At 42.3% G+C, this 26128-nt stretch overlaps 2 protein-coding genes and 1 long non-coding RNA gene across 3 annotated transcripts in view; 2 read left to right on the top strand and 1 right to left on the bottom strand.

Annotated features, from left to right (window-relative positions):
• On the top strand, positions 1–25515 carry LOC122871120. The gene is made up of 2 exons (XR_006376792.1): positions 1–12070; positions 19173–25515. It is a non-coding gene; the product is annotated as an uncharacterized LOC122871120 (long non-coding RNA).
• The window catches only part of snd1 (staphylococcal nuclease and tudor domain containing 1), a 172981-nt gene that overhangs the window by 75935 nt on the left and 70918 nt on the right, over positions 1–26128 (bottom strand). The window lies entirely within an intron of this gene.
• Positions 12064–15895, top strand: lrrc4.1 (leucine rich repeat containing 4.1). The gene has a single exon (XM_044185772.1). The coding sequence runs from the start codon at positions 12474–12476 to the stop codon at positions 15336–15338; it is 2865 nt and encodes a 954-aa protein (XP_044041707.1). The 5' UTR covers positions 12064–12473; the 3' UTR covers positions 15339–15895.

The raw sequence follows: 26128 nt of genomic DNA on the forward strand, positions 1-26128 counted from the left end.
ATTTATTTTTACAGCATCTCGAGGGCTAGGGCTTGTGTCAGTGCTGCAGCACATTCTTAACCGTTCCTTGTACTCGTGGACAACCCATGCAGGATTGTGACGCATGTGCCAAAAGACCATGGCTCATTCACAGCTCAATTCATTATAATACTACCCAGTATAATATGCAGCAAGGTTGAGTCATTCATGAAAGAACATGAACAAAAGGGCATCAAACACATCCTTAAAGGGTATTTTTAACCCTGGGCGCTATTTTTCTATATTTTGGGGTCAAATGACTAATAGGTGCAAAAAGTTTTGGTCCAGTAGATCACCTCAGCCAGCAGCAGCGAAACAGGCTGCAACGTAATCCTCGGGGGCAATTGGGCCTATCAAAAGTATGTACACTAAGTATGCTTGTTTTTGCCACTGAGAGGCTCAGATTGTTATTCTAAGTGTCTGACACAATTATAGCAAGTATCCCTACAGAGATAGACCTTTGTTAAAGATGGATGCATTTATTATATTTTGTTGTTTAAAATTTGGGTTTGGTCTGAGGCTACTGCGGTCACCATCTTTGGCAAATACTGTTACTATGGTTACAAGTGTTCTCGTCTATCACAACATTAGCTGGGAACTGACTTTTTATCTGATCATATAACAGAATGTCCATTCAAATATAATCCTACAGGCTAATGTACAGAATAATGCAATGACAAAGCCAGTGTTGTGAAGATTGTCAAGCACTTGTACACAAGTGTAAATGCATGACTAAACACAAATATGTAAGTGTAAAAACTTAGCATACTTATACTGCATCAGATAAAATCTCTTTAACAGACACACAGTCACAGCATGTGATCATGTATTTGATACCATTTGGCTTACGACAATTGTGCTTCCAAATAGCATGGATGACACTCACTTCAAAAAACAGGCAGTGGTACACACGCTCTTCAAATTCAATTTTAAACAATGTGGCCACAGGCAAAGGCAGACAAACCCACTACTGTATCATGGAGTTACAAGCTACAACAAATGTTGTGGCCAGCTCAACAGTCATGCTGCCCAGACTCACTGCCTGAATACCCATGGCCATCTTTTAAGAAGTAAAACCCTACACCACAGGTTGCTGTCTGAATGAATAAGTGGACAGCTCAATTGTTTCCTCAAAAGAAGATTCAAACCAATGTGTCTCAGTGGTTTCATCAGTTTTCTGTCATGTATTGCTGTGCACAGCTGAGCCACTAACAAATGGATGGCAGAACAGTGATAGACAACAAGAAAAATCAAATGGCACTCTCTTGAAGAAGAGTGTCTCGAGAGTAAAGTCAGCAAAGCCATCTCCAGACAAAACCTGCATATTAAAATGTATATGCAGGCACTCAAAGTTTTGCTAGCACTGTGTTTAACTACAAAACAACCTGAATGAACTTACAGCACATCTGAGTCAACACACAGCAAAATATCAAACATCTGTATCTATCAGAGCAATAACATGGAATCACTACATGTGTTCACTAAGGGACAGTGAACACATGGGCAGTATTGAGGCAAAACAGGAATAATGTATTTCACAATAACAATTCAGTTACTTAGATTACATGTGAAACATCCTAATTTGACTGGTTAAGAGCTTCATGAATTTTTGTTCAGATATTACAGGAGGCTCCCATAAATCATGACCATTATGGAGAGGTAGTACAGAGGCAGGTTACTTGCTGGATTTTCAAATACTAAGATAACTATTTTCATTTGAGCACTATTGCAGCAATTACAATCAATGCCATTGGTTGTTGGTTACCTCATTGTTTGTTATTGTCAGCCACTTTAAATTAAAAATGGCAAAATGAGCCATTGAAATACAGCAATAGATGTCAAGTCAAAATTATAATTTTCAGCAGGATGTCAAACAATGAGTGGCAGGAAAATGAAAGTGAAATCAATGTCTGCCTTGGGAAATTACCACTGTTCATCCATGTGTCAAGCCTTGTGTGTGTGTGGGGATGGAAAAAAATAACCAGGCCACACACCACTAAACACAACCAGGGTGCAAGTGACCTAGACAGATGCCATCAGTGAGAGAACTGACAGAGAATAGAGAGAGCACAAGTAGGAGGCCTGAGTGCAGCATGGATCTATAAAATATCTACCAGTAAACAATGATAGAATAACAAGGAACAAAAGCACAAGAGAGATAATGTAGATAAAACATATGGGATGCACTTAGCTACTACATGTAAAGATGACAGCTTTTTTAGCTTTTTTTAATTTATTTTTTGGGGGCTTTTTGCCTTTATTCGATAGAACAGCTGCAGAAATAGACATGGAATGTGGGTGAGAGAGAGGGGATGACATGCAGCAAAGGGCCACAGGCCAGACCCTAACCGGGCCGCTGCGGCAAGGACTCAGCCTTGTACATGGGGCAAACGATCTACCAGGTGAGCTACCGGGGCACCCCGAGATGACAGTTTTTAATGTGTTGTGGAAAAGCAATGGAATTTCTCTATGTGTATGTTTTAAATGTTAAAGAGCCCTGTGGATTAATAGCTTCACACTTCGTTGAGCCTCTTCCCTTGATATCATGTCACTAATAGACCTATTCTCTCGCACAAATACAAAAAAGTGGCATTTATACACAGGTGCTTAAAACCCTACCATCTCGAGACCTGAACTGTAAATGATTTTTTATCACAAAATTGCATTTGCCTGTGAAAAGCACAAAAAACATAAGCATGTCAGCACACTACTGGAACACTGAGTATCAAAACTGCAGCCGATTGACTTTTTTAACGTTCGGCTCAGCAAAAGTAAACAAAAAGTGCTAGCTCCCATACAAATCATGCTTCTTCCATGCTGTGCGGATGTGCCAGTAACCATTACATAGCAGTCATCAGATTCAAATACAAAGTGTATAAGTTTACAGCACATGCATCAACACACACGCAAACTCATTTCAGCTAGATGTCTACCCTCTACCAGTCACTAATTTCCTTTCCTACCCCCTGCTCGAGGCAGGCCAACCATACCAATTTTAATCCCCAAAGCTATGTAGAAGTGCTAACATGTGAAAAGGGATTAAAGGTAAAATAAGACTGTGTGTGCATGTGTGTCTCAGATATGCCTGCATTAGCAAGATTTCATACAACAGCTAGATGTAGAATAAAGGAACTTTCATGTAGCAGGCTCAGGGCATTTGGTCAGGTTTGTTTAATTCATTCCGTTTCCAAGTAGTATGTATATTTCATTTTGGATCACTTCCACTACTTAATATTCAATTCTTGTCGCATTCTTGCCACTCATACACGTGGCAAAGAGAATAACAATTACTGTCAGTTTTTTTAAACAAGTACAAGTTTGTGAGCTGTACCTCACTGGTGCCACACCTCTCTTCACGGACACCACTATTTTCCCCTATGTGCGTTCACCCACTCAAACACATGTTGCCGTGCGTTGTGGTACTTTGGAGAACTCAATCGACATCCTACCCTTAGCTCCCCTTAGTGACTGTAAGCTGACTGTGTGGGAGGACTGGCTCTGATCGAATGGACTGTTGTGTTATTGACTTCAATTTAGAAAGTGCTGCTTGCTGCTCTCCCCCCCCCCTTTCATAGCCGGGACCCTGCTGGCCCCTTAGCCACAGCCCACCTCAAGGGAAAATCCCTGATTGCACTGCTACGGAAAACACATTTAAGCAAGGTCGCAGCTCCTGGAGTGGGGGGGAGAAATATCCCCCATGGAATAATGACCCATATTCCATTTTCATCTTTCTTTGCAATTGTATCCCAAACATATGTTACTTCCTTCCTCAAGTCTTCCCATAGTAATTTAGCAATAATGTCAAAATCCACTCCGGTGTCTGTTTCTCAACCTCCAGCCCTCCATTGTCTCCTACCTGCTTAGGTGGACAGTTGCTGAAGTGTTGTATTGTTGGAGGCTGCAGGTACATCGGCACCCAACATTTGATGCTGGCTGCGCTCATAGATTAGACACACTTAGCTTGGCTTCTCAAAACCCCAATATGGGAAAAAATGGAGACAGAGAAACAGCGGATATTACACAGGAAAAATAACTGGCAGGGAGGTGAGTAATCGCATTTGAGAATAGCAACACAAAACGCATCTCCTGAACGCACACACATACAAACTCCCATCCCTTCTCTGCTGCATATACAAGTATAATGTTAGTTCATGCCACAACAATGACCCTTCATACCTCCTTAAAGTATACTTGACTAGTGTGTGTTTCTCATTATTATGCTCACATCAGGGAGCAGATAGTTAATTTGAGAACAGATAAGGTAGACAGGCAACTATCAGTAATGAAATCCAAATTGGAGGCATATTAGAAAAACGTTCTGTCCACTCCCTACCTCCCGTCTGCTTTCTAACATTGGAAAGTCATTGGAAAGCAGTTTGCAATATTGTGTGTCTGTACCAAGATATCTGGCACAAGGCAAAATACACAGTAAGATAGATGAATAGGCTTACAAACACACAAACACAGAACTGTAAAACAAAGATTATTGGCATGCACACACACACACACACACACACACACACACACACACACACAATCTATATCTGCTGGACAGTGCTGCCGTAATCTGGGTGTGGCCAGGTGGATTTGAAAAGATGAAAAGCTGTTTCATTCTATTCTTCCATCCCTGGGTCTGTGCAGTAACAGGCCTCAGTTGGGCTAATCCTCCCCTACATGAAGCTTGATGGAGATTCTGGGATTAACAGTTTCATAGAAATAACACTATAAAGAAGGTAATTGTTGCTGTGATTTTAGGGAAAGGAGGGTATTTGAAGGTCAGGGCATCAGAGTGGGATAGGAAAGAAAGGTGGACACTTTGAGTATAACAAAAGATCTGGGAGGAAGTTAAATAAATTCACCACCTTGGAGATGGCATGGTGGTTTAAGACGGTCTACAAGTAGGGATTTCATATTAATATCTAGGGAGATGTGCAGTTTTAGAGGCAAACTAAGCTTTTTGTAGTGCTACATGTTTGATACAATTACCTCTAGCAGCAGGCTTTTCATACTTGTCACTGTATAAAGGCTACACAAAAAGCTAGACAATAGTATCGGTATCAAGGCAAGGCAAGACAAAGCATTTGTTAGTATGCACAATAAATCACTGTTTAGACTGTCATTTTATCTTATAAAAACAAGTAAGTGAACTGAGACAAGTAGAAGCAACGCAAAAGCCCAATATGGGACTAATGTCACATATAATGTTGCAGAGTTGAACAACTCACTAGTTAGGAATTTTGTTTTGACCAAGCCAAGGACATAAAAGCAAAAGAAGGAGAGGGAGGGGTGGATCTGGATGAAGATGGCATCTTTGCTCCAGAGGAGCTAAAAGTCTAGAAGATTTAGCTGCTCTCTGCGGTGAATTACTGTGTTTTCACCTTCACATTGCTCAGAGAATGAGACATCCATTTCCTATGGCCTGGCAGTTGGCAAGGCAACATTGTGATGAACGCACATACAGAGATGCGCCATGAATTCTAATGAGGCCAACTGACCAGTAACATGGCCAGGGCAAGACATTGGGAGCATTAGCAAACGGTGAGAAAAATGTAGAAAGAGACAACATATAAAAATGCATTATATCACATGCTTGGCACAATGATAACACTTAATTAAAAAATCCATTCTTAAAGAAAAATGTGTCAGCAATTAGTGAAAACAAATGTTAAAAAGTTGAAAATGTAATACTTGTAAAAACACTCCTATTTCTAAATATGCATGAAGCATCTCCTATCTAGCTATCTTGGTCCATGCTGATTGGGTTAACAGCGCTAACCTACTTGTATCTTTCTTCTGCTTCCAGCTAACACGGCGCGAGGGCTAATCCCTGCTCTGGCAGCCAGTATGAACACATACTCAACATAATGAAGCCCATTAGTCTGGAGACAATGGCTGCTAGCAAAGCTCAAACACTGACTAACACAGGATAAGAGAAAAAAAGAGGAGTGAAAATGCTCATTTTTTTTACTGTGTGCATTCAGTAGCCATGACCTGATATTGCCCTCATTTGAGAGCACACACACTGTCACACACACAAAAACATATGCTGAGTGAGCAAACACAATTAACTTGAGACTGGCCTGCAAATAGTAGACCAGAGGAACACTGTAGGAAGTAGCAATTTAGAGAAAGAGAGTGAGGGCAAGATGACAGAGGGAAGAACAGAGGAAGAGAGAACAAAATAAAGGCAAGAAAGAGGGAAACAGTACAGCAAGAGCAAAAGAGAAAGGAGGAGCGCAAAAATGAGGGGGAGAAAAAAAGAAACAGGGCAAGAACAAAGGCAGTGTAAGAAGTGTAACAAAAAGGCAAAAAAGCCAAGAAGAAAGGAGAAGGAGTGAGAAAAAAGTTGAGAGTAGGTAGAGATTAAGAGAAGACCAAAAAAACAAAAACAACAACTACATGACAGACTTTCCATATGTTTGTCATGTAGTTGTCTTGAGTGGGAATTTAATGTAATAATGATGGGGCACCCCAGTAGCTCACCTGTTCACCTGGTAGAGTGCATGCCCCATGTACCAAAGCTGAGTCCTTACCGCCCGCGGCCTTTTGCTGCATGTCATCCCCCCTTCTCTCTCCCCCTTTCCTGTTTATCTTCAACTACACTATCAAAATACAGGCAAAAAAGCCCCCCAAAATAATAAAAAGAGTAATGACAAAGCAATTCATTACTAGAGAAACTACATTAAAAGCAAAATAGTTAATTCTTATTAAACCATGTTTGTCGTTTTGTTTGACTAACCTAACCTGCCCACCCAAGTTGCTCCAAAGAAATGTGCCACCTAAATGCATTAAATGAAAATGTCATAGGATGTTCAATAAAGGATAATGCTGAAAATGTTATCATTATTAGTATGCTGTATTGAGTGGAGACCACACAAGGTCAGTGAAAGAAGACTAGCAAGACTGAGCAGGTATTGGGATGAAACAACTCATCCAACCTGGGCATAGGGAAGCCTCTAGTATACGCTATTGCCTATTATAATCTCTTGATACGCTGGCATATGATTGGTGTGTGTGTCTCTGTGTGTGATGAGAAAAATGATAAACAGAAAAAATCCCTACCAAGCAGTTTAAGCCTTTACTGGGACACTGATAGCAGCATGCATGTCAGTGTGTGTGTGTGTTTTACACATATTCTCTTATAGAATGAATTCCTGGAAATTTAAATGAAAATGGGAAAGGAAGTGTCTAGTAGCAGGCTCCTTTACCTCAAGGTCAGCATCATAGAGTTTGGGGTGTATGTGTTGGTGTGTGTACACATGTTTAAGTACGGTGACCTGGAAAAATTGGTTTAAGATAAGATTGTGCCAGGGTGGGCACTGGTATGCAAATCGGACACTGGGATATTACTGGATTCTTAGAGGGCACACACACGATTTGTAATTTTAAGACAAGCCCAAAAATAGTATGCCTCTTGTCTCCTTGTTAAAATATGTCTCTCTTACACACACTCACTGAAAATCATATGTGGATTGCCCAAAGGCCTATACTATAAATCCTTTATCCTGGCAGTGGCAGAGGCAATGACATTATCATTATTAGATCTCTTATTTGACTGTGCATTTCTAAACTCCGATTTTCATTGTTGCTATACCATACTGCAGGCCATTCATCCAAATTCAACTAGTGACATGCACACACATGCAAGCAGACATAGGCTGCTGACCTTCATGTGATTGGCCACAGCCCAGATATGCTAGCATTCATCTCAGGGGATGGGTTCTGTAATGTTACATGCATATATCCAACATGTAGGCTGACAAGGCGCACCGAAAGTAGGTCGTGCCCCAACCTACACCCAGTGCCCTCCTAGCCTGGTGCAGGGGGGGGCTCCATAGAGCCTTGGGTGAAGCAGGGAGGACAGGGGTCACACAGCAGGGGCATAGGGCTGCCATGACAGGATGAAGGTCCCACAAATCTGACAGCTCATAAAGCTATCATCGGTCAGTCCTGGAGGTAAGGCCTGACAACGCTATTCTTGTCAAGATAGTGTACGGATACACTGGCATAACCTAAACTTCGAAAGACACTTCAAATGAAGTGTTTAGCAAGGTTTGCAAATTCTGCATTAGCCTGAACAACCAAATCAGGTTCGAAATTTGGAATTCAGGTACACCCCTAAAAAAAGGCCAATATGTTGGAAAAGACTTTTCTGGTTCACCTCTTTGTTAATGTCAGGAATGCCATATGAGCCGCACACATACACAGAGACACATGCTGGACCTTGAGAGGACCTTGAAAAAACCTTGCCGTGATCACAGAGTTTGGCTGACCATCAAGCTATGCTGGCCATTCCAGGTCAGGATCAAACTATAACGCAAGGGGTTGACCACATTTGGTCAGTGGAGCATTACAGTGTTTGGCAGGCCATGACCCAGGCTCCATCAGTAGTGAGAAAGCAGAGTGTCCACTCACAGACAAATTTAGAGTGGGAATAGAAAAGACAGGAATAGGACAAATAAAACAGGTGAGGGCCAAGAGGAGAGAGCTGCCCTGGCAGCATTGGTCATGTTATGAGTCAACTGATGATTTTGGTTAGTAGTCTGGGATGTACTGTGCTAGGTGGGTAAAACACATCCTGAACTCATTTTGGGTCACTTACTCATCAAATGGTGGCACACCACACCTACAGAGCAGAGCACAGGCACCATCTGACACACAAACCAAGCTAGCAGTGCCAGTATGCACACTGTACAACATTTGATTTTTGTCATCAATAAATCACACAGAGAACCACCAGCCTTCATTTGCAGTTGGCTTAACTGACAACAGATCAATAAAATGTTGATGTTGTTTTGAGCAGCATATTTGCCACACATCCTGCATTTGTTTTATAACCTGCTTATATGTCTGCATTATCTCATGTTTGCACTTGCTCAGAGAAGGATGCAATAGTGCAGCACACCTTTGATATCACCCTCCACATGGCCACGGTGCTAGGGAATCCCTGTGGAAAGGAAAGGAAATAACCTCTTTCTTAAAGGAAAATCCCCCCTATACTCCTGTGGCTGCCACCTCACTGTTACATGTGCTTCATTGAAGCCCATTCGTATTCAACTGCAGTGAAGTCAAGGAGAAAGTCTGTGTGTGTATGTGTGTGTATAATATAGGAGTTGGCTCTATACTCCTGTGCCGGTGGGAATAACGTACTGCGCTACAGGCAGTGTGACCTTTTCTAGCTGGCGTGCTTTCTCTCCTCCCTCTCCCTATTTCTCTCTCTCTCTTTCACACGCTTACTCTCTAGCTTAGACACAAACACACACACACCTAGCAGCACTGTCACAGCTAGCTTTACTAACCATTACTTACCCATAGTTTCCCAGTTTAATGGACATGAGGCTTATACAAATCATTGGAGATAGATGGGTGATGGGACAGTAGGGTGCGTTTGTTTTGCCTCCTCTCCTGCAGCAGGAAGGTAAAGCATGTCTTGTTTTCTCCTGTTCGGCTTCCTCAACATGACCTTTATGGCTGTGTGCTTCTTGAAGCGACAGTTTGTGCTCAAACTGAGGGTTAAGGCCTGCCTGTTTAGAGTGTTCTAACTACCTTACTACCATACATGATGGGGGGGGGTGTAGACACAGAGCAGAAAATATTGCTCTGTCTTTTGATTTTATATCATATACTGCACTTTCTTGTATATTTTCAGTCTTCAAATGAATACATTCTTTCACTTTTACAACTCACTTCTTAAATCCTACTCTGTACTATCTAATATATGGTATTAATAAAGTAACCTAATCAAATTATTACAGTTTAAAACTTTTAGTTCCAGTGCACTGGAGAGATTGAGATGGATATAGCTTTAAAAAACAAAACTCAAGAGGAGATTTGGTGACAAGCACAATAAAACAGTGACAAAAATTGATGCAAATGTGAGCTTGTAGGAGATTGTATATAAAGAGATAGCCAGCCAGAGAGAGTAGAGTGACACAGTGACAGATGAAGAGTGAGCAGAGAAGGAAAGACAGCGAGGAGGGTGAGGGTGAAGTGGGTGGAGGGTGGGGGGGAGTTAATGCACAAAACACACTGCATCAAACCAAAGAACTGCTCCGAGCAGGATGCGTCAGCAGTCCATTCATGTTCCTCTACTTTCCACTAAAGGACAAAACAAAAAAAGAGTGAGAGCGAAGGGAGATAAAGTGAAAGAAAATCAAAGATAAAGAGAGAGAAAGCAGAGAAGGGAAAGAGAGAGGGCATTATGAGAGGGAGAGGGGAAGCGAGATAGTGAGAGAAACAGTGTCACATCTGCTTGCCTTTGCCACCACAGCAATGCTGGAAAGCTTTGCCAGACTCGTTGGAATGGCTGGATCATTGCTTGGGAGGAGGGGGTTAAAATCTGGTTGCTGTGGGGATGCCACTGTCCATCTCTGCCTTTTGCTTGGACAGCCTATCTATTCCCCTAAGCCACACAAAGCCCCAGAAAGCCACAGAACAAGAGACTCTGAGCATTAAAAAAAGAGGGTAGGACAGCAGGAGCAAACTGGTTTTTGAAGAGGTAGATCTCTAAAAAGGTCTGAGTGCTTTGAGCTCACCCAAGTACCTTAGGACACTGCAGAGAGAGCAGGAGGGAGGCAGGGAGGGAGAGAGCGAGAGAGAGAGAGAGAGAGAGAGAGAGAGAGAGAGAGAGAGAGAGAGAGAGAGAGAGAAAGAAAGAGAGAGAGAGAGAGAGAGATAGCGAGAGAGATCCAAGCCGGCGCACGCTCTCTCTTTTGCTGCTACAACGGATCCTTTCCACATCGACGCTACTGTTAACGTCACGCCTCTAAGCCGCGCGCTCGCCCAGCGCTTGCCTTCTCTGTCTTGCTCCTCTCCCCAGTCGGACGCTGCATTGGCGAGGGGGTGCTGATCACCACAAGGAGAGGGGGAAAAAAAAACTAGAAAACAAGAAGAAAAAAGAAACAACCCGGAGAGAGGAAGGAGAAACTGCGCACCACCCCTCCTCCCTCTAACCCACCTCGATCAACCCAGCTACAACAACCCCACTCCTCCCAGCACCCCCTTCCATCCCCCACCCCACTCCCTCTCTGAAGAAATTGACGGATTATTGGGAAGTGCAAGGGAGGCAGGCTGCAGCTGCTGCTGTGTGTGCTCGCTACTGCTGCTGTGTGCTTCGCAGGGATGGTGTGTGCGCGTTTACAATTGCTGCTGTCGCCACCGCGGCTGCCGATGCTGGAGCGTGTGGCTAGTTAAGAGGAGGAAGAAGCTAATGAAGGCAGTGTGTGTCGCCTAGCCCTTTCAACCCCCGCTGAGCACTCCTGGAAGAAAAAAAAAAGCACAAAACATTAATAAATAAGAAAAATCAAGTGGACATGACGCCACTTTGAGAGGAGGAGCAAGGGGACGAGAGGGAGAGAGAGAGAAAGGCTGTCAGACTGACCAACCGACCAACTGATTGACCACTAAAAAGTGAACAGAGGAATACAGAGAGGAGGGGGTCTATTTTTTCCCCCCCGGGTTGTCAACCTCCCCTCCTAACCATCGCAAACAAAAGGCAAAGAACACTGAAAAGGACTGTGGAATTTTTATTCAACCTTCTCCAATCCCACCCCCACCTACCTCCCTCTTTTTGTCCTTTCTGCCTTGGCTTTTGGTGCACAGAAAATTGTGCATGTGTGTTTGTGTGGTTGCTTGTGCTATGGAGACCTGTGTAAGGTGTCTAGCGGGGGGATCAACTGTCGGATTCCAAGGACAAGCAAGAGAAGAGGAACCAACAGCAAAAAGCGAGCAAGGGAGCACTGCTGCTTTGGGAGCTTGACTGGATTCCTATCTGCAATCTTTTATTTTCTTTTGCTTTTTTTCTAAATCAACAAAAGAGGGAAAAACACTCACAGGGCCTTCAAACCTTTCTCTTTGGATGTGTGGATTTACAAAATAGCTCTGGTTAAGTTCTTTGGCACTGATACCTGTTTTGACAGAGCAAATATAAAAAGGCTTTCTTTGCTGCTCTTGGGATATACATACATCTGATGTGAATACCACAGCTCTTTCTGGTTGCAAACTGGAGGGAAGCTATATATCTCAGTTCAAGGACCTGTAATAATAACTTGAGGTAGGTGTCTAGTGTTTCAACCCCTATTTGCATCAATTTGTAACACCCTACCCTCCCTTCTGTCTTGTAATACAGTTTTTGGTTGCTTAATTTGTCATCATGTCCTTCTCATACACACGTTTCAGAAAAGCCAGCCCTTTCTAGCCTCCCCTCTCTTTCTACTTCTGAGCACAGTTCATGGAAATAAAAGCATTGCTTAATTGAGGATAGGTTAAGCCCTCTTGCCCATTAGCAAGCACCCAAGACCCACGTTCTCCCCTTGTCCTCTTCAGTTCCTTTAACCTCTTTACTCTGGTCCCCTTAACACTACTACCAGCAAACCAGCTACTTTCCCTGTCCCCAAAGCCCCCAAACACCCCCAACCTCCCCCCCAGATGATGCTGAATTATGAACGTGCCACATCATGAGTCTCCTGGGGCGGGTAGCTGTGCATCGTGCCAGGAAAGCCGCCCTGCTCTGTGTAGTCTTCCTGATGGCGCGAGCGTGGAGCAGCGCCTCCCTGGCCTTGGCGGGGGCAGCGGTGTCTCCGGGACCCCAGGGCTGTCCACCGCAGTGTTCCTGCAGTAATCAGCAGGGGAAGGTGGTGTGCACCCGACGTGGCCTCACCCGTGTGCCCCCTGGCATTCCTGCCAACACGCGACACCTCAATCTAATGGAAAACGCCATCGAGGCGGTGCAGGCTGACTCCTTCCGCCACCTGCACCACCTTGAGGTGCTCCAGCTTGGGCGAAATGCCATACGGCAGATTGAGGTGGGCGCGTTTAATGGACTTACAAGCCTCAACACACTGGAGCTGTTTGACAACCGGTTGACGGTGGTGCCCAGTGGGGCCTTTGAGTACCTGTCTAAACTAAGAGAACTGTGGCTGAGGAACAACCCCATTGAAAGTATCCCCTCCTACGCCTTCAACCGGGTGCCCTCCCTCATGCGACTGGACCTGGGAGAGTTACGAAAACTGGAGTACATCTCAGAAGGAGCTTTTGAGGGCCTACAAAATCTCAAGTACCTCAACCTGGGCATGTGCAACATAAAGGGTGATATGCCAAACCTGAGTCCCCTCAAGGGCCTAGAGGAGCTGGAGATATCTGAAAATCACTTCCAAGAGATAAAGCCAGGCTCCTTCAAAGGCCTGCGCTCACTGAAAAAGCTATGGGTGATGAACTCACAAATCACAGTGATAGAGCGCAATGCTTTTGATGACCTATCTTCATTGGTGGAGCTTAATCTCGCCCACAATAATCTGAGCGCTGTGCCACATGATCTGTTCTCTCCGCTCAGGTACCTGGTGGAGCTCCATCTCCACCATAACCCTTGGAACTGTGGCTGTGAGGCTGTATGGTTAGCACGCTGGCTAAGGGAGTACATCCCTACTAACTCAACTTGCTGTGGACGCTGTCACTCACCTGCCAGCATGAGAGGTCGACAGCTGGTTGAGGTGGACCGAGGTGAAGGCGCTGCAATCCAGTGTTCTGCACCATTCATTGCTGATGCACCAAGGGACTTGAACATCTCAGCAGGGCGAGTGGCTGAACTTCGTTGCCGCACAGCCCCAATGTCTTCAGTGCGCTGGCTGCTACCCAACGGGACTATCCTGACACATGCCTCTGGTCACCTGAGAATATCAGTCCTCAATGATGGTACCCTTAATTTCTCAAATGTCCTGGCAGCAGACACAGGCACTTACACCTGCATGGTGTCCAATGCAGCTGGGAACTCCAACGCCTCGGCCTACCTCAATGTGAGTGCAGCTGAGCTTAATACATCCAACTTGAGTTACTTTACCACAGTGACTGTGGAGGTCTTGGGGCCAACCACTGAGATGCCCAAACCTAAAACCACCACGACCACAGCTGCTGCTGCAGGGGCCGAGGTAGCTGGAGGAGGAGGGGTAGGCCTAGGGACAACAACTACAACTGCCTCTCCTTCCGTCTTTCAGCCAGTCTTCATCTCCACACCAACTGTGCTGCTGCAAAGCACTGACAGCCCACCAGGGGCACCTAAGACATCTGTGGTGCCAGGACTCCAAGGTGCCACAGGCAAGCCAGGCAAGTCTGGCCCTAGCCTGGATGAAGTGATGAAGACCACTAAAATCATAATAGGTTGCTTTGTGGCAGTGACACTGCTGGCTGCTGTCATGCTCATCGCCTTCTACAAATTGAGAAAACGCCATCAGCAGAGAAGCACAGTGGCAGCTGCCCGCACTGTGGAGATTATCCAGGTGGATGAGGAGGACCTTCCACCACCAGCGTCTGCATCTCAAGAGACAGCTCTCACATTGCCTGAAATCCGGGACCATAACAACATACACAAACTGGACTTTATCAGCCACAAGACTGACTACAGCTTTCACAAACCCAAGGCTGAATACAAACCCCAGCCTGATTTCACCCTTCATAAGCCGAAGGCTGAGTATACCACATATACGCCACATATGGACTTCAGTAGCCACAAATTCATCCCAGATTACAGCACTCACAAATCTACAACAGATTTTAGCCTTCATAGACCAAAGCCTGACTATAGCCCATTTAGACAGGACTACAGCACTCACAAAGCTAAAGCAGAATACAGCCCATTCAAACCAGACTTTGGCACTCACCCAAAAGCTAAAACAGACTACAGCCCCTTCAAACCAGATTACGGCACTCATCCTAGGCAAAAAACAGACTTCAGTCCATTCAAACGAGATTACAGCACTCAACCAAAACCTAAACATGACTACAGCCCATTAAAATCGGACTACAACACACAACATAAACCTAAGGCTGAATACAGTCCATTCAAGCCCGACTTTGGCACTCATCCAAGACCTAAACCTGATTACAGCCCATTTAAGCCTGACTATAGCACTCAGCCTAAACTCAAAACAGACTACAGTGCCCAGAAATCTAAAACTGACAGTACCTACAAACCCAAGGACCCTTACACCCCCCATAAGACTGCAACTGATTACAGCGCCTTCAAGACTGACTTCAGCCCCCACAAAGCGGATTACAGCGCCTTCAAGTCTGACTTTAGTCCACACACTCAGAGACCTAAACTTGATTACAGTCCACACAAAGTGGACTACAGCCCTCATAAGGTGGACTACAGCACTCTAAAGCCCAAATATAACACCTATAAACCAACTGGCCATGGGGCTAAATGGACAGACAACAATGTTGGGAACTCTTTGCCTCGAACCTTGCCCAGCACCATGACAGCAATGGCTGAGCCCTTTGTCATAAAAACTCACACCAAGGAGAAGGTACAGGAGACTCAGATTTAAAAAGGCCGCCCAGAAGGCTCCCACTCCTTTCCCTAGGTCCCTAGCTCCCACCCACCCCTGTCCCATGCCCCCTTTCATCATTTCCTCATAAAATCATGCAATAGAATGCACAACGAAAAAAGGACAGGACTTTTTTGTACAGAGTGCAAACTTAAAAAGACTGATGATTTGTTGTTGTACATGCTTATAAATAAATATATATATGGACAAATTGAAAATACCATGGGCTGGTGATAGAGAAACATATATTAAAAAGAAATTGAAACTATTTTCTAACTTGTAACTTCTATTTAAAACAATGAGTTGTTTAAGATGCTGTCTTGACTTTGACAAATGAGGGTAGTCTTGTTTTAAAAGGGGGCATTCTGTGTGATTTTTACACCATGCTACAGAGAATGCAGTGATAAGAAAAAATATTTATACCGAGAAGACTTTCTTTAACAAAACCGAATAAAGGTCAGTGTCGATCTTTACAGGTTTATCTTGTAAAAGCACCAAGAATTTGTACTGTGCCAAATGTTATAAAATGCAATAAAAAGGATTTTTGGAAGAAAAAAGGAAGTATTAGAGAGAGATGTTTTTTTCCCCCTTCGCTTCTTCTACTGGCGTATACTGTAACGATCAGCCAAATGCTTTAGACACTGCAGTAAGACGCTGCAGCTATACTTTAACCCTACATGTGCTGAATGACTCCGGCACAATGAATCACGGTGCAGAAGTGGATGGTGCTTTTTTTAAACCTCCTATTATTATATTCTTAATATGCAAAGGAAGTGTTTTTCACTTTTTATTTTACACCACCAGTGAGTGTCATTATGATTCATCAAGGTGTGGCTGATCAAAAGCATGTATATAATCTTAAATTCTTAAATTCTACAAATGCGTTATGTTAAAAGATGAAGGAATGGTGTGCCCACAGACAAGTATAGCAGTGCTGTCATATCATCTTATGTTAACTGAAATGCTCATTACATAATGCCTTTTAACAATGCAAGCTGATTGTGTTACCTAGCTCATTTTCTACATTACAAACTGGTATTGTTAATCATGTATCTAATGAGTGAAAAAGGTGATAAATTAAGGTGAAATACTGTTTGGGTGTTAAGACTGTCTTGCACTTTGCCAAAAAATATAGATCCTCATTTCACTTTTCATTGCATTGCCAGCTGTTGTGCCTTCATCAATCAGTATGGGGGCTTTTTATGGTGACAAATGCATTCGGGTCTCGCTGTTAACTGTGCATTTTTCATCTCTGACAGTATCATCCCTCTCAATCATAATATAGCCTCAGAGTTCTCTGCCAAACAAAGAAAGATAATATACACAGTGGTTAGTAGGCATGTATTGGACAAGTAAGCTGAGTACTCTAGCCATTCTTTTTACTGCAACTCTTTCTCTACTCTTACTTAATGACAAAACTGGGGACAGTATCTCAAGCAAACTAGTTAATTTAATAAAAGAGAAAGAAAGTTGGTGTGAACTACCCTGGGAGCACATATCAGCAATGAACAGAACAACACGATTGGAGTAGGCAACATGTGGGTGAGACATATAAAAAAAAAAAAAAATATTACAAAAGAACTCCAGGGGAATGATTGAAAGCAATGTGGACCATAATCATCAAGGCCAACACAGATACCCCATTCTCATTAACCTCTATAAAGCTGTACAATTCTAAAGTAGCCTAACATTAATTAAAAAAAAAATTAAAACACACAATAACAAGCCTCGGAAGATACATGATGTTATCAGATCCACAGTCACAGGCCTGTGCAGGCAGGCAAAGCTTAGGCCTAGTAGTGTAGAGGACGACACCAGTTTTCTTACCAGTAAGAACCTGTAAGTACCTGTGAGGGCCACAAGACCAACACCAGGGTTTGCCTCTCCAATACTGTAGCGTTTTGACATTTGAGACAGAGGAAGTAAAAAAGGGAGAATGTCTGAATAGAAAGGAGAGAGAGAGGTTGGTGCTCCACAAAGAGTGTAGCACTTAGCTGAGAGCCTGTGATGTGCTTAACCTGAAGAGGCTGTCAGAATATGAGAGTGATATGTGTGTTTGTAAGGGTGACAAAAAAAGGGAGAGAGTGAGATAGAGTAAGAATTGGAGGTTAAAGAGGACAGCTGAAGAGGGAGAATGAGCATATTGTGCAATGGTTTGTCTTCTAGTTATTTATTTATTTTTTACATTTAGCTGTTTTAGAGGATATCTTGTGCTTGGAGACATGCCACATGTTATAGAGTAAGACAGCATTTGTTGTAAATGTATAATTTAAATGTCCTCTAACATTGTGCGACATTACAAGGTTAGGATGGATGTAAAGATCCCAATGAGGAGAGACTATTTTTTGAGTAACTGTGCAGTGCAGTAGAAAAATCTATCACAGAGAAAGATCATTTAATCATATTAAAAAGAAAGCATAACATTTTTTTCCTGAAAAACAGTTTGAGGCATCACATTGGACCCTGCGTGAAATCTTAGGGACCAAGGACATCTGGCATGTAAAGACAGTGAGGGTCAGAGACATATTGAAAGAAGTTAAACATCTATCACTAAACTGCAATACAATAAACAATATTTTTAGGCCCAGATATAGGTGTGGTTACATACCAAGTGGTCACAAGTGCATCAGTGCCCTGTCATTGTCCCAAAAAGAGAATTTTACTATTCTCTCCCAACTGTCATTGAATTGTGGTAAAAATAACCTACTGCAGTGTACCCAGGGCTGCCACAACTGGTCACTTAGGCTTTAGACATGATCAAAATCAACTACAGCGTCACTATTCTCCTATTCTTGCAATGTCTGTTGATGACTCAGCCTGCATTTTAAATATTGAGCATTTTCTGCATGTGAAAGAATGAGCTAGATAGATCAGACATGCAAGTATGTCTGTATTTGTCCATGTATGTGTGCCAGCTATGTTTACTGTTGTGTATTGGGCTACATCAAAAAAGGAGGATATAAACAATAAGAGCTACACAGTGCAGGAGGTAAAATGTGGAAAAAGGAATCGGGGAGCGTAAGGTAAAAGTTACAGAGAGAGCAGGATGATTAATCTAAATCTCACATTTAACTTCCCCATTTCAGGGCACCCCAATAGCCAAATGGTTGAGGCGTATACCACATAACTGCAGCGTCCACGGTTTGATTGCGGCTGCGGACCTTTGTTGCATGTCATACCCCTCTCTCAACCCTGCCTCTCTACTATCAGCTTTCCAATAAAGGCAAAATCCCAAAAAGGAAAACCTGCCCATTTCATACTTTACTGACCATTTGTCATTATGCTGGTTCATACACCAGACAGCATGCCTTTGTCTTCCACTGCTGTTGTTTACTTGTAAGTGTTTTGATAACATATCTAAGCAAAGCAAAACAGCATTTTTTAAAATTATCTCTTGTGAAATATGAGAGGAATGTTCAAACAAGTGAAAACAAGTAGGTATCACTATGTTATCTGAATGGATAGATGGATGGATAAATGGGTTAGATGGATTGTGAGCAGTTGTATTAACAGATGTAAGCACTGTATTGAGCACTAAGCGGTGTTATGGCTTTCTATCGTAAGCCTGGCCATACTGTATTGCACTTCATATGCCTCAGTATGGTACACCCGGATGGGGCTTATGCTACATGTATGTTGTGCTATATAGTCACATATTAAGCTGCACTGTACTATAAAAGGCTCCATCATACTAATCAGTCAACATGGCTACAGGGTCATCAATCAGCCAATCAGCTAGACGGCCACTGAAGTGCCCATCTCCATGGGAAACACTCCTTCCCTCCATCCCTTCCCCCTCTGCATCATGTTTTTTTTTTCTGTGTGCTTCATTAGGAATCGTGAAGCCATTTGAAAGAGGAAGCAAGGCAAGATGCACCTACTTACCCACAGCCCAGAGAGCCTGGAGAGGGAGGGAAAGGAAAGGATGAGAGATTACAGTTTGAGGAGGAAGAAGATAAAGTGGTATAGAAATTAAGATGTAGGAAAGAAAAGTTATGTGGGAAGGGAAACCAGTTTGGGTTACAAAAGGGAGCAGATCTGAGGAGCAAAGAGCAAACAGCAATGGAAAAGACAATATATACACAGAAATGGGTCATGGCTGGATAAGATGGCTGATGGTACATAGAAGTGTTTCTGGGGGACTAAAAGAAAAAGATATGAGAATGAGAAGTGAGAGGTGAAGGGGGAAGGGAATTAAGGGAGAATCAGGCCACAATGAAAACAACAAGTAGGGAGGGAGAAGAAATAAAGCAAAAACAGAAAAGAAAAAAAAGAGACAGAAGAAGTGAAAATTGATTGAAATAAAATGAAAATGAGAGAAAAAGAAGAAGAGCTTGAGCTACCAGAAGAGGAGAAAGCAAAGCACTAAGAGTGAGAGGAAGAAAGCAAAGGCGCTTAGGAAAAGAGTAAGCAGAGCAAATGTGATGCAAGAGTGCCAGCTACAGATAGAATAGGGGATATATAGGCTGGCCATCATGCCTTCATGATTGGTGAATGGCCTGGACTGCACCACAAGGGGTATGGTGGTGGTGGGGTGTTACCATAGCACAGTGCAGCAGATAAGAAGTGCTGATACCACTAATGGACTGGACCACTACTGATACTTGAGAAAGAGAGACCGGTGAATATGATGGCAGAGAGGATGGGAGGATCAAGAGGTCAGTGCAAATGGAACTGCAGGGACGATAACTGCCACAGTGCAACCATGTGCATGTGTATGTGTTTTGAGTGTGATCAAAAGGACATGGAATTTAACAGTCCTTAAACTGGCAGTAAAAAACAAACAATACACTTTCTCCCCCATTCAATTTAAAAGCTCAATCTCAACTTAAAAAGGGTTCGTAGGACATTTTGAAATCCAATTATTTTGATGCAATCTCTTAATTTGATATTTTTTCTCATTGTAAATTACTATGCACTGAGGCGCCGAAGATGGCAGTAATAAAATGTTATTCCATTAAAATGACCTAAACCAATAGGCATTATAATTTCAATTGAATCTGCCAATTTTCAGCCCTTCACTCAATCATGTAAGTAGAAACATTGAAACATGTTCAACTTCTGTCAAAGAGGCAATATTTTACATTGTTCGATCAGTGTCTGCTAAAATGTATCTAGAAGTGTTTGCTAGAATTTCTAATGATTAATTGGAAACAATCAGACTTTAACCTTTAACCAGATAAAAACCAGTTGACATAATATATCTTTTTCCATGGTGACAAGAAGGCAGCAAAGTTACACGTTGAGTGTACACCAATTACATACATACATACAATAAAATACAAAACAATACATTAAAAGTGGTACAGAACAGCTAATATCCACATATTAACAGCAGGGGTTAAATGAGCACAGAAAGTTCAATCAATCTCTGTTAAAAATGTGCTCAAAACTACAGTATATTAACAGATTATAGAAATATGGTGGCACAACTATATTTATGCATTCCTGGGACCTTGGTTCCACTCATGCAGGTGTTTTACGGGGCTGAACTAAATAGTGAATTTCCATACACTTAGGATTGCTACATCTTTGTCTTGGCGTAGTTGTCTATATACAGGAACAGCAAGGATAAAAGGTGCTTCTTAACCCATTAGCCTTTTCTGCTTGATACATGCATTTTTTTAACATGCCTGTTCTATTGATATGAAGTGCCTTGCATGTTGAGTTTTATGTGATTTATGTTTTTGAGAAAAGCCTGCAAGTTGTGCATAATCATAAGCTGGAAATTTGTTTCATTCTTTGCTGAATATCAATGTGGAGTGGAGAAGCAGGACCAGCAATTTTTTAATGGCAGCCTTATTATATGATTCAATTACCTAATTTACCTGGACTTTGCTACCAATTGCTGTAATTGTGTTTTCATGCAGTTCTATTTTCTAAGCTTTTGATTGATTATTGATAATTAACATTCTGTAGCCAACGGTAGATTAGGGAAACAGCCTAAAATCCGCATCCCTAGTTCAAGATAGGGATGTGTGCTACATGGCGCATGTGGTAGGATTTTTGTGTGAGCACTAGCTAGTGTGCTAGTGGAGCAGACAGGAGGCTATTCTAAGCAGGCCTAGGAGCGCGCTGCTTTGTGAGTCAACATGAGTCAGGGCCATGAGTTGTTTGGTCCTAATGTCAAATACAGGGACTGGGATGGGATGCAGAGTCAAAGGTACTCACCCTACCTTGAATATTTGGCTTTATCACGTTATCTTTGCTTAGTAAATGATTAAACAAACAATATTTTCTATATTGAAAATACATTTTATATACAGCGCATTATACATGTTCATTTTCTTTGAAATATCAAGAAACATAAAGCAAGAAGGTAGAGGTGAGGAAATGGTGAAAGGCAAGTTGATGTTTGCTGGTGCATCTGACTTTGACCATGTGAAAACTAATGCAAATAGCCATATTCAGTGACCAGCTGGTGGTATGATTTGTTGTTACGGAGGTCACCAGAGGCAGAAGAAACATTTTCATCACAGTAAAATGTTGGCAATGAGCCCAGTGCCGTCGAGGATGTAGTGTTAAATAGGTGCATGCCAACAGATTTTACTGGATATATACCATGGTCAAATTAACACAGATTTTGTTGTTAAAACTGAGACTGAATGGCAGGTGGGTTGTGTGAGCTATTTTTGCCATGTAGAGGACCACTCAAGTGTGTTACTCCCTGTGTTTTCTTAGCAGCCAGCGACGATGAAGCCTTACTTTTATGATCCTGTCCAGTAGCTGAGGCCCAGGTGTGTGTATGTAGTAAATCACGTCCACTGAGAGCAGTAAACGACGGACTGAAACATATGTGAGGAGGGGGTGTGTTGAGGGTGTTGTGTGCACACAAACACACACAAAGTCATGCACATACACACAGAGCAAAAAATGAAGCCATTGACCATTAATTTCACTGCTTTTGTTGAAATTTACAGCCTGGAGAGAAATCATGATCATAGGCGCAGCATCACCAAGGATACTGTGATACTGTGCTCAGGATCAGCCCTCATTCACTCACTCACAAGCAGAAATACATACACACACTAACACAACAGAATAAATATCCAAAGCCACCCAGTTAAAATGCCGTCTTTTGAATTCTCACTGTATTAATATGTTGGTTCGATATCATTTATAACTGAAATAAGCACAAGCTCCCCAATTCTGCTTCTGTTTAATAAAAGGTTTGAGGCAGCTTATTAATGGGCTTAAACAGAGTGCAAAAAGGCAACTGTGCTGACCATCAAAAGCCATGATATACAGTAAGAGATGTCTGTATTTTCTTCTGAAATTATCAATTTGTACTGCCTTTATTTAGTACATCTTCCTGCCTTGGGTATGGACTGTGTTTAAGCACAGTGAGAGGCTGTAGCTGAATCTAGCTTTTGTTATGCACAATTAAATATTAAAAAAAGAATAGGGTTGGGGATGGAAAGATAGTGAACCTATCCTTTGACAACATTACTGTTTCAAAATGCTTTGCTAATCATCAAGTATTTCTTATCACCTTGCCATAGAAACAGCAGTACATGTATACTGTAGTATATGCAGTTTACTGAAGAGTGTGAAACCTCCCTTCCTTCCTGTAATTTCACCATTTATTCAGACTTTTACATCTATGTTCTTGTGTAAAGACTCCACTATTAAGCTGCACAGATTTCCATGGCACTCCTACATGTTCCCATGCAAATGCAGTCAAAGAAAGACATCAAGAAAGACATACACAGTGTGCTGATAAGAAAATCTTTGCTTTCATATTGCATGTACAGTCTAAGGAAAGAAGTGAGGAACAGGATTTCATCTTTTCTAGGATGAGAATGAGTGAATCTGGGTGTAGACATTTTGGTGATTGTGGAGGGGTGGAATTGGGGTGACAAAATGGCCTCCTGCATTGCTCAAGATATGAGAAGAAAGGAGACAGTGAGAAAAACAGACAAGGGTAAGAGAATTAACTCAGGTGGATAGTGAGGGCGACACATTATCTATGACACCCTGATTTGGTATGTCAGAGGATAGCGGTGCTAAATGGAAAGAGGACACAGAGAGAGACTTGGGCAAGAAAAGGAGAGTGAAGGAGGGAGACGAGGGGCAAGGATGAGGAACAAAGAGCAATACAGATGAGAAAGAAAGAGCAGAATTGAAAAGGTGACTGCAATAGATATGAAGCCCCTATCTGACACATTAAGGAGAGCTCAGTATTCGTTCTTTAGTAACTGTAGGATCATGAATTTACACTGATGTGGACTTCAAGATGACTAGCAGTGTGCTAATGTCAAAGAAAACTGCACTGCTGAGCACAGAATGGCACATGAAAGCAACATCAAGATGAAAGCTCCGATGAGCTGCGTAGCGCATCCATGGGTTGAAACAGTTTTCATGCGGTGGCAGTATTATTCAGCCGATGCACCAAACTGCTCTGTGTGTTTGAATGTGTGTGCGCAGTTAGGTCAGCAGTGATCTTTAAAGATCAAACAAATTAATAGCCAACCTCTGTCCAACCTGTTTGCAGTCGACAAGTAAAGCTTTACTGCATTGTAGGTAGTGAAGTCTTTTTGCCTCCACTTGAGTTTTTATTATTTAGGGGGCATTTGGAAATTTGTCAGGATTTGTTAATTTACTTTATCTCAGCAGAATAAAATTTAGATGCAACTCCAATACTTAAAACAGAACGGGAGGGGAAATAAGCTCAAAAGCTGTTTTTATGAGGCTGTGGGGTCCAGGTGCTGATCCCAGCCACAAGTTTTAATTGATCCCAAATAAATGGTGTCTCCAAAGGTGCTAGTTTAAAATACAGTCCTTAATAGAAAAGGATGTGGGTTTGCTGGCAGATCTAAGGCAGCAGTGAAACAATAAGACAAACATTTAGCTCATTCCTTTTTCTCTTTAATTCTGACTTCAAATAAATCTTGTTGGACTTCAGCATAAAGAAGAAAAGAAGAGAGCTGTGAAGTAGTCTGTTTGTGGATTTGTGTGTGGTGTAGGGGACACATTTGTTTGAATTTGTATTGCACATGTAGAAAAAAAAACATGTTCATTTGCATACATGTAGCAGTTATCATTGTTGAGTTAATGTCCAATGTCCAGCGGGTTTTGGTCTTGTGTTTAGATGGGATTCAGCCCTGTAAAACACTTGAAATACAGATGTGTGATTGCATGCTGTCTATGTGAAAGAGCTTGTGTAGGAGTCTCTGCAGGTGAACCTGTGCCAGTCTAGCTATGCCACCTCCACATAAAAACTGATCAAAGTATATGCCATCCCACAAACAGACAGCAAAGAGTATTTCAATCCAGTAGCTGCTTATTTATGTCAGACAAGGAGACAACACTTTAACTTTGTGAGATCCTCTACAGCTGCATTGGGACAACCTAAAAAGTAAGTTATTGGAGGAAGAAATGATAAACATAAAAATGTATTTTATTAAATTTAAGTTGGAACTTTTATACCTGGCAAATATATACATAAAAGGAAGGGCACCGCTACAAGAAAAGGAATTGGAGGGATTGAAATTTCTGACAACACAACTACAATAAACCAATTGTTCAGGACATATCCTTCATCACCACATGTTAAGTGTCAGTATGTCTACACCTACATTTCATGTGCAGTGATGTGGGCATCAGGGAGGATTTATTTTACATATTTATTTCCATTAGCAGAGCAGAAGTTTTCCATGAACAATAATTGTTTTCATGGCAGTGTTAAGCATATCAGAACCAAGAACTTTTCAACAGGAGGTGAATCAGAGGCGCTGTGTGGCCCCAAGCTGAGTGCGACCTCGTCGGCCTGGCTGATGTAAGAGTATCTGCCCAATGGGGAAGCCAATAATTAGACAGCCAGTTATACTGCTTCTCTCCCCTCACCACTCTCTTGTCCCTCATTCCAGCTAATTAAACACAACCAGACACATCAAAGACATATATGTGCAAGCAGGCCTGTGTTTGTCCATCAATTGCAGTTATGTTGTTGCAGTAAAATGACTTCCAATTTTTTCAATAGTTGGGGATGTACTTGAGCAGTGTAAACATGAGGGAAAGAAATAAAATTAGTATCATGAAACAGTGATATGAGAAGCAGAAGGCCTATAGAGTTAGTAATCTAATGGGAGTGGAATACTATGAGAAGGAGACATGGATGTGGCTCAGCTCATGGGATGAGTGTTGAGAGGGAGTAAAGGTGTAGAAGGTGAAAATACAGAAAGGGGAGACAAAGAAAGGTGGCCTAGGTTTAATGACTGGTGGGTGAGGGGAGGGGAGAGGAGAGGAGGCTCATGGTAGAGGAGACTTGGCAAGCATTCACCCTCCCACTTTGTTGGCAGCAGAGACACAAACTGTTTGCTCACAGCAGTACATGCATCTATTAGTATTGTTCCAGGAGATAATAACTCTGTGTGTGATTGTGTGTGTGGACATACATGTGTTTGAGTGCCAATTCTCAGCCAAAAGTGGCAAACGAGTTGCTATGAGGTGGCAGACTGACAATATGGAGCAGCAGTATAAAATGTATGAGGAAGCAAGCATTTGTCTGTCTGTGGGTGTGTCAGACTTTAGTGCTAAATGTCAGCACTATAGAAACACCAGAGGCCATGGTGCCAATAACAACACAGCTCCTGACAGCTACAGATTCCATGAGTCTTAGCAACAGAAGGCAGGCTATCAAAACCTTACCTGTACTTGCTAAATGCTAAAAAAAATAAAGTTTTATCCGCTTAGAATTGCGAGAAGTTTGACTGTTTACTACAGTAACAGGTAGAGTACGGACAGAAACTCTTAGCATCACATTTCAGTTGTTTAGAAAGAGTGATGAA

The sequence above is a fragment of the Siniperca chuatsi genome, linkage group LG23 (assembly GCF_020085105.1).
Source record: "Siniperca chuatsi isolate FFG_IHB_CAS linkage group LG23, ASM2008510v1, whole genome shotgun sequence".
Lineage (NCBI taxonomy): Eukaryota > Metazoa > Chordata > Actinopteri > Centrarchiformes > Sinipercidae > Siniperca > Siniperca chuatsi.